Source organism: Tiliqua scincoides, chromosome 7 (genome assembly GCF_035046505.1).
Source record: "Tiliqua scincoides isolate rTilSci1 chromosome 7, rTilSci1.hap2, whole genome shotgun sequence".
NCBI classification, from domain to species: Eukaryota; Metazoa; Chordata; class Lepidosauria; order Squamata; family Scincidae; genus Tiliqua; species Tiliqua scincoides.
In genome coordinates, this window is record NC_089827.1 from 42,935,873 (window position 1) to 42,945,421 (window position 9,549).

At 43.5% G+C, this 9,549-nt stretch overlaps 1 protein-coding gene across 5 annotated transcripts in view; it reads right to left on the reverse strand.

Moving 5' to 3' along the window:
* LOC136657626 (serine/threonine-protein kinase WNK1-like) overlaps nucleotides 1-9,242 on the reverse strand; it is a 128,616-nt gene extending 119,374 nt beyond the window's left edge. For all 5 annotated transcript variants that reach the window (XM_066634578.1, XM_066634577.1, XM_066634575.1 and 2 more), the window contains exon 1: nucleotides 7,977-9,242. In XM_066634578.1, coding sequence (XP_066490675.1) covers nucleotides 7,977-8,756 — 780 coding nt within the window. In that variant the 5' untranslated portion in view covers nucleotides 8,757-9,242. The remainder of the gene's footprint in view (nucleotides 1-7,976) is intronic.
* Between the last annotated feature and the right edge of the window lie 307 nt (nucleotides 9,243-9,549).

Consider the following 9,549-nt stretch of genomic DNA (forward strand, 5'->3'; position numbering starts at 1 on the left):
CACTAAGAGCATACCAAGCACGTCTTCTTGATAGAATTTCAAGACAATCAAAATTTCAAATTATGGGAGTTATGGGAAGCTGAACAGAACCCAAATTGGAATCCCAATTTGGATTGGGAATCCAAATCCCAATACTGGTTCAGAAAAGGTTGGGGTCGTTTTTGTTCTTAAGAAATCAAAAATCAAACCTGAATCTAAAGTTGCCTTCCAATTGTAATTAAAACCTTAAACGTACAAAGAAAGCTAGTACCCAATTCAAAATAAGTGATTCAATCAAACTCTGGAATCTAAGGAAGTCTTCCTTTTGGAGAAAGAGGGCTAACCCCTTCACTTAGGACAAAAGTTGTTATCCAAATCACCCTCAAACATTCCTGTTTTTACAAAAAGAGTAAAGAGAAAGGAAATATGATCATGGATCTCTATCATCTTATCTAGTCTGGCCCAAAGCTTCCACTATGTATAAAAAATTTTCTGTTATCACCAACCAGATTCCAAATGTTCCTAAGGTCTTTAATAAAAAGAAAGTCAAATCATTTAAAAACAAGAATGTACATACTCAAATTCTTTGTCCAGAAATGAAGTTAGGCTTATATGTTGCAAATCAGATGGTTGGACTCACAGAAAGTTTGGTAAGTATTTAGAAAAAACACTTAACATGTGACTAGCATGTGTTTAACACTGAGGATAACACTGCAAGACACACAAACTAGTGGGCCTCCTCTTCAAGAGGTGCTGGAAATAAGAACCCCATACTCAATTCTTAGATAAGGTTACTTCCTGCATTCAGTTTGAGGGCAGGGTACCTTACCATGACTGAAGTAGCAATTGGACTTAGGGAGTTTTAGTGTTCTGCTCTTCCTACACTTCTTGCCACTTTTAAATTTAAAGTTGAGGTTTTTAAAAAGTCACTAAACAGTATTCTTTTACACATCCCATCAGGAAAGTTAAACTGTGTTTAAAGCTTCCTAAAAGTAAACAAATCCACACTAAAGGATAGTTTTTCTTGTTGAGGTTAAGACTGGTACAAATGAAGGAACTGGGAACTAGGAAGGTTTAGGGTGGGACTTCCATTTCTTAAGACCTTTGACATCAATAGCTGTTAGTTTCTAATTTTGTGTTGAGTTCAGAAGCTCAAAAGTAGGTCAAACAGTAGTGTGTTCCCAGCCAACAGGAAAATACTCACTGGTTCTGGTAGAAAAGGTAACAACCTTCTTTCTTTCTCTAGACATTGACATGCAGGAGATCTGTACAGTTAGATCAATAGCATGCTTCAAAAGGCTCAAACACACAAGTACTCTACATGGAGTTCTAACCATCCAGCCAGAGTACTATACACTACTAAGACAGTTTGCTCTATCTCACTGCAGTTAAGAAAATAAAAGTTTCATATCTACTTTGACAGGTGCTTGACTTTCCTATAAATCTAGTTACTAAGGTTAAAGTTGTGGAGGTGGAATAAAAATACAAGAGGCTTGTACAAGATTCTACTCTGGACTACATGGTTCAAGACAATGACTCTGCTACTAGTCGAAAAGTGATCATATGAGGACTACAAGATGGAATCCAACTCAAACCTGTATGTTACTTATCCACTACCTTTACAATACCAACTATCAAATGCACAACTGCCAAGGATTCCTATCAAGATCAGGCATTCAATGCAAACATCTCTTTGGCCCAACCATTACTCGCCAGACTACCTCTTTAATAGGACTACATCTTGGATATTAAGAATGTTTATATGCTGCTTTTCAACAAAAGTTCACAAAGAAAAATCAAATAGCTCCCTGTCCCAAATGGGCTCATAATACCTGCAGTCACTAGAAAAGACACTGTGCTAAGGTGAAAAAGAACAGTTATTCTCCTCCTACTAAACCTAAAAGGGGTACCTCTTGAAAAATTATCTTACTTAGTAAGCAAGGCACAGACACAAACTTCAGACACAGAAAGACTAAACCACTTCCCAGTATTAAGCACTAGAAGCTAGTGTGTCACTTGTAGTTCCCACTTCAATCTCACTCAACAATTAACTCATTTCACAGTCAGAGGAGAGTCAATGTCAGCCTTAGCCTTCCAACTGAGAAAGATGAAAACACCAGCTTACCTCACAGGACTGTCATAAGGATCAGGAAATAGTTATAAATACTGTATATCAAATAAACTACTATGGTAGCTGCAACACAAAGCAAAAGCTTGTAAAATCTTTGAACTGCAAGAAGGAAAAAGCTTCAGTGCTGCTACTCTGGAATGGCTGCATATTACTGCACTGGCTACGTTACTACAATTATGCACAGTAAGACTATCAGAGCGAGGACAGAATTGTTTAATATTGCCCAGAATGCATCAATTTCTCTGCATTCACTCTTAGATTATATAGGGTCATGTTTCTCAAAGTGTGCTCCAGGGAGCCCTGGGACTTCCTGAGACCCCTTCAGGGGCTTCACAAGCATACCATAAGTGGCAGCTATCTGCTCAGCAATGTGTCACTCAGTGCATGTGCTGACTCCCTAAAACTCTGCACATGCACTGGCAGGGCTCCCTGAGCCTCTGTTTAGAGGTGTGAAGGGTTTTAAAGTATGAAAAGATTGTAAACCACAGACATAGGGCATTACCTTAAGGCTGAATTCATGATCAAACTAATTTTTCTTTGAAAAATAAACCCAATGAGGGAGTATTTTACTCTGAAATCAAACATTAAACTTCTTGTACCATATCTATACTGCATTTATTGCAGAAAATCTTGAGTATTATGGTTGAAAAGCATGGACATCCACTTTCCATCTCAAAGTGAAATACAGCTTTTATAAAAGCCTTGTTTCCAGGACTTTCATGACATTTTGTACTAACCTGTGGTTTTTTCTTCAAGGAAGTAATCTTGTTTTTTGTCCTTGCAGACATACAGTAAGCCAAACAGAAATCCACTAATTTCACAATTATTTCCCTGTCTCTAAGGTGATGACTGCAATATAAGAAGCATTTGGCCTACCTGACTAGAAATTTTGAAGTACGCTGATGAGTGCTATCAAAAGCTCTATTCATTGCTTTGCAGTGTTTTAATAGCAACCAATTAACTATTTCTTTAAGGAAATTCTTGATTGACAAAATAGTAAACTTGATTTACTATTGATTTAAATCAATGGATTACTCAATGGACCGACTAGAGTGAGGGTAGGGACCATCCCTGAGATTTTACATGTATACCTGAAAATAATCGATCAAAAACTGGCATTTTAGTGTTCCTTCCTTTGGAACAAGGAAATATGACTATCAATTGTCATCGTCAAAAAAGTACTTTGCAGTAGTCTCAATTCTTTCTATAACCAGATATTTTTCTTAAAGACATGGAATTATACTTTCCCTTAATCAGATATTTCCATAGAAGAAAATGTTATACAGTTCTTACGCATGCATCAACAGAAAACTACTGGTAAGCTACAAACAATATTTCCTACTTATATAGTACAAAAAAATGTTGATTCAGGCTATACCAAGGATTAGCTCCTTAGAAATTAAAGTTTCCACAGCAATCTAATGCCTGAGGATTTCACAGCACAATAAGCTAATCACAGGTGTGCATTCAGCACACATGAACTCTTTATTCCCACCCAAAACTGATTCAATGAAAGGAAGGAGGGACTTAATTGAAGTTCATTGGGTGTGGCCTGTACTTTAGTTACATGACTGAATAATCAGTTATACATTTTACTTCCTCTGACTTACTGTTAGTTCAAAAGGCAAGACAAGAATGTTTACCCATTAACCATACTATATAAGCCAGTGATTTTCAAAATTTTTCATCTAACGGCACATTGACAAGGTATTAGATTTATCAAGGCACACAATCAGTTTTTTGTGTTTTTTTTACAATCGACAAGACACACCATGCTGTTGGTGGGGGACTCACATCCCCCAATGGCCCTACTAAGAAATTATCCTTCCCCAAACTCCTGCAGCACACCTGCAGACCATTCACATCACGCCAGTGTGTCACAGTACAGTGGTTGAAAAAGGCTGAATAAGCGATGAAAGCATGTTAAGTATCTGTTCTGAAAACCAATTGTCAAAGGAGTAAAAGATTTAAAAAGTAATATCAATTTAGTGACTACAAGACAATATTATTGGGGACAGGGAAGCAATTCTTTCCTTTAATTTTTTAAATCTTATGCTAGACATTGTCAAACATTTTAGTTAGCTAGTTTCTATTCCAGAGAAAAAACAGTATAATATGATAGTCTGGTTTTATCCTACTAATGACGATTGTACATGTTACCATATGTATGAACTCCAAGAAGTGAACCTAGATTCCTTGCAGCAGTTTTGGTTCGCACCAAAGCCAACAGAACAAGCTGCTGACTCCAAACAGCGAAAGATGATTCACACATTGGAAACAAAGCATCTTAAAACAGAACAACATAACTGAACTTATTTTCCAAACCTCTTCCACTATTCCACTGAGTCCCAAAATCTTCTATTTTAAAAAAAATTTATACCATTTATAAAAACAACAACAACAGAACAGTACTGAGACCAGGAATTTAGCACAAATTTCCCACATAGTAATAAGTTATGTGAGGGGAAAAAACAGATGTTCAAACATCTATACCTACATTTTCCAACCAGTGCTATGTGTACCACTGTATTTGAGGTGCTGTACAGTGATACACACAGGATCCCCTGAGCCCTACCACCTGGCTGTGAGACCAGCAACGTAGCAAGACAAACAGCAGTAGGAGGCTTGGCTTGACGGGCAGAGCTTCAGCACACACTTTTCGTGCACTCATAAAAGCCCTCCCATCCACCCTGAGCCTCTTAGTGGTACCTGTCAGGTCACATCTGGTCTCATAACCCAGAAGTAAATGGTGATAACATCATTGCCAGTTACTTCTGGTGGGACTTCCAACAGGTGGAGCATGTAAAGTGGTACCGCAGGTAACAAACATTGAGAAACACTGATCTATACAGTCTGTTTCCTAACAGCAATTGCCAAACACTGAGAACTCTATTCAGATCACACCCTATACCAGAACCAACACCTGTATTCAAAGGGATTTTACGGTAATAGTACCCAGATTCTTGAACTTTGGTACCATTACTAGCGCTTCCAATACAAGTCTTATCACATCTTAATACAGTTCTACAATTCTAAGACAATGGTCTCTTGGAAGGATTTTAGTGGGCTGATTACAAAAATAAGTTAAAAGTAGAACTAAACTGGCCACATAAGGAGAACACCATAATTCAGAACTTGTACATACAGAGAGCTTAATTTCCTTACTGAGAATTTTTTGCAAACACTTCATGGTATTCTCATCCAACTGGTCTCACACCGAAAAAAAGTCTGCTGCAGCTCATCATAAAAAGCAAATCCTTAGATAGAACTGGAAATGCTAAACATAGGAGATTGTTATTTAAATTGCTAGATTTAAAAAAATGAAGTATTGCCTCCTAAGGATGTGGTTTAACTCCTGTTAGTTTGTAAATTTAATCCATGGGAAAGGAGGTACTGTTCTAGTTCAGATCATTCACAGAATATATCATTTTCAGATTACACTGATTATGACTGAATCATTAAGAATTCAAACTGAGGGCAGTTCTGGAAGGAAACAACTCAATGCATTATGATAAAAGAAGCCATTTAAGGATGATAAAACAAGACCAATTGCCTTGAAAATTCTACTTATCACTTGAAACTGAAACTTTTGACCAGTCATATTCAAATCCACAGTTAAACTAAGTCCACCATTCACTTCTAAGCCACCAAGAACAAGCCAGCACAATATCAAGAACAGGACACACATCTCACTCCTGCCACCCCAACCTGTTCTGTGCCCTAAGCAAGCCACACACAAACAGGCATAATAACTGTTTCAGTGCAGCTGTCAGCCTGCACACTTGATTCCGGTTTCAAAGGACATTTCCCCCCCCCCCCCAATCTAAAAAAAGCTCAAATTCTGATCAAGGCCAGATTAGTTCCATCCCAAGGTGAGTTACCCGTGCAGACAAATTTTAAAATCAGATGACACACAGACAAGTTGTTCCTAGAGGAACACAAAAATTGTAAACTAGAACTCTATCAGGTCAATGATGAGTAGAGGATTTAGCTAAACAGATTACTTGCAGCATCTAACATCAAGAAATCAGCACATGTATAGTTCAAGTTTCAAATTCAACACAAAGTATCTCGAAAGAGAAACCTCACAGGAACCCTGCACTTGACCATCATGGTTGCTGTATGACCGTCAAAGAAATCAGCCTATGACTATCTTTCTTCCAGTTGCATTCTGCCTGCCACAAACTTCATTTCAATAGATCTTAGCTGCCACCCAGTTCAAGTCTTTGGTGGTTCCTACAAGCACAGCACAGCACATCAGCTTCAGTTTTGTTTCACGTGTTGGCCTGAAGCAAACTAGTCCAAACTGAGAAGTCTCTAACTTTAGTTTCCATGTTTAACAAGATGTTCTGACATACAGCTTCCAATATTTACATTTTTAAAACTGTGGTATAATATACTGCAGCTATTAACCTGACATAATAGCCTGACATAATAACCTGACATAATAGCCTTCCTATTCCTTTCAAAAAAATTTTTAACTGTTGACTTCCATCACTTTCCAAGCAGAAATATTTTTATCTTTTACACAAACCTGCAGGATTTATTACCACAACTTTCAACATGGCAGCTTGTTGCTTGAACTTTGTACGTTCATCCCAATTATTATTGGTCTCCAAAACAGAACTATTCTAGATTCAAGTCAGCCTTGCATCCAAAGAGGCTTGTCCACTCACACGTGCGCCATTTCCAGTTAAGTCTTTGAGAGTGGCATGCTAACTACCTAGAAATGGAGGAAATATTCCCAGCCCTCTAACTACAGTTAAAAAATAAACAGGTCCTTCATGATATTCTTGAAAGCAGCACATCTATGTGTGCACACAAGGACTTGCCCAAGGGCAGTCAACCTGTGGACAGCTGAATGCTTTATGACCCCTTAAAACTCATCTGGTTCATACTATCATTTATGATTCCACAGAATTTAGACAACACCTGAATGAGTATCAATTTACATACATTAGAACATATTAAAAGAGAAGCAAAACAGATGTACACACAGAACATGAGGGAAACCCATTTCTCTGAACAGAGACAGGATGTATTTTGAAGAACCACAATTCTCTAGTATGGGTCTACTGAAGATTCACAGCCCCTTCTTGCATTCTCTTTTACCACTCACATAGCTAGACTACTTGGAAATGTGAAAGGGGTGGGAAGAGAGAAAGGAGAAACTATAGAATTCATAGGTTATGGATGGTATTAAGATTTTATATGCCCTGGGTTCCACACTAACATAATAAAAAAGGTATCATAAGGCTGCAATACTGACACCAAACTAGGCTGATGGAAAGTTTCTCCATCAAATTAAGAAAGATGCTGCTGAACACTGAGGCCTCCCAGGTTCAGAGAAAAGATTGCTCTCCATTTATCAAGATAACATGAATCTAAGTCATGGGGAATATACAATAACCTGAAATCTTATAAGATGCTTTGTATTTTGTATGTTCTGTATTTGTGTGGTGCATTTTAGTATTCCATTACCACATTATTCCATGGACACCTATCAAATCCCTAGTTGTGAAAGCATCATACAGATAACACTGGAAGGATTTTTATCTGCTATTTTATAACAACGAAGCGAACCAAACTAAAGCCAAACAGCCCTGAAGGCTGAATTTAACAAGACACATGATCAGTCTGGATGTTTTCTATCTAGCCTTAACCAAAGCTTTCTAACTCATATTTAATAATTTACAAATCATATAAGATGTTGCCAACGGAACATTTATAAGGTAGTCAGAAAAACAGTCTTCCACGAAGGACATACAGAAGACAGCCCTTCCCTTGGGACTGTCAACTTCGCAGCAGGGGAAGGAATGAATGCTTGTCCCAGGACCCAGAAGGCAAGCTGACATCTTCCCATTACCTGCAGCTCACACCAAGCAACCTCCACTGTGGTTTCAGTGTCCAGCCCCTTGTAGACTGTCTTGAAGGAGCCTCTGCCGATTTCAATGTCAAACTTAAGAAAGCGACCGTCTGGAGAGAAAGCCACAGCTTTGGTCTCCAGCTCCTCGATATCTTCCTGCTGCCGGGACCGCTCTTCCTGCAAATCCCGAGCAGAAGCGAGGGTGCTGCCCGCTGTGCTGGTAGGGGGCAGCGGGGTGGCTTCCAAGCCCTCTTCCTTGGCCAGCAGCAGCGGGGCCACCTCCTTGGCTGTAACGGGCGGCTCCTCGGCAGGCGTGGGCAGAGAAGGCGGCTGCTGCTGGTGATGCAGGAGCAGCGCGGGGGCCTGGCTGGCGGTGACAGAGGCGGATGCAGCCTGAATGGCAGACTCGGGAGGCGAGCCCAGCACCGGCGGGATGCTCCCGGAGGCGGCCGCGGCAGGAGGCGGCGGCGCTGCGGGCTGGAGCCGCGGGAGCTCCAGGGCGGTGGCGTTGGAGTCGCAGATGACGCTCCGGCGGAAGAAACGGTGCTCGGTGGCGGCCGCGCCGCGGCTGTCCTTGTCCATGGTGTGGCGGCGCCGGCGGTACTCCTCGCTGCCCCTTTCTGAGCCTTCGCGGTCCGCCCCGGCGGCGGCTGCTGCGGCGGCGGCCCCCAGCTTCTCGCCGACGGAGCTGTCCGAGCTGGAGCCGTTCTTGGGCGGGGGCGGCGGCGGCACGAGGAAGCGGGAGGCGGCCGCGCCGGGCTCCGAGGCGCCCCCCGACATGGTGCCCCGGAGGAGGAGGGCGGCGGAGAGAGGCGAGGGCGCGGCGGCGGCTCCAGCAGCAGACGGGGAGGTCAGTGCTGCGGCGGCGGCAGCGGGCGCTGCAGAGGCGGCTCCCGGAGGCTCCTCACCGCGAGGAGGAGGAGAGGCAGCGGCGAGAGGCGGCGGCGCTGCTGCGGCGGAGGGAGGCGAGCGGGCTGGGCCGGCGGGGTGGCTGCTTCTCGGTCAGTGTCCGCATCCATCCTGCTGCTGCTGCTGCAGCGGGGCCGACATGGAGCAGCAGCGGCGGCGGCGGCGGGAGGAGAGCCTCGGGCAGGCCCCGGATCGGAGGGGCGGGGCGGGGTGCGAGGCGGTGGCAGGCCCGTCCCCGCGGAAGCCGCGCGCGCTCGCCCGCCGTTCTTGCCTCAGTCAGAAGCGGCCGCCCGCCGTCGACGCCTTCCTCAGGCTGCTGCCCTCGAGGACCGGCGCCGCTCCCTCGTGCCCGTGCCCGTGCCCGTGCCCTCACACGGAGGCGGCGGCGGCGGCGGCGGCGGCCGTCCTCCCCTCACGCGCCGCAGCCTCCGCCTCGTGAGGAGAACGACGACGACGGTTCACGAAGCCTGGCCGCGTGCGCTCCCTCACAAGCCGGGCCGCGCTCCGCCGGCTCCCTCAGCCCCGAGGCGCTCACCGCACTAAATGGCGACTGAGCCCGAAACGGACACACACACACTCTCGCTCGCTCAATCACTCCGAGAGCGAGAGACAGCTAGCAGACCACGCCCCCTTTTCCATCTGCACTCCACCGCGCATGCGTCAG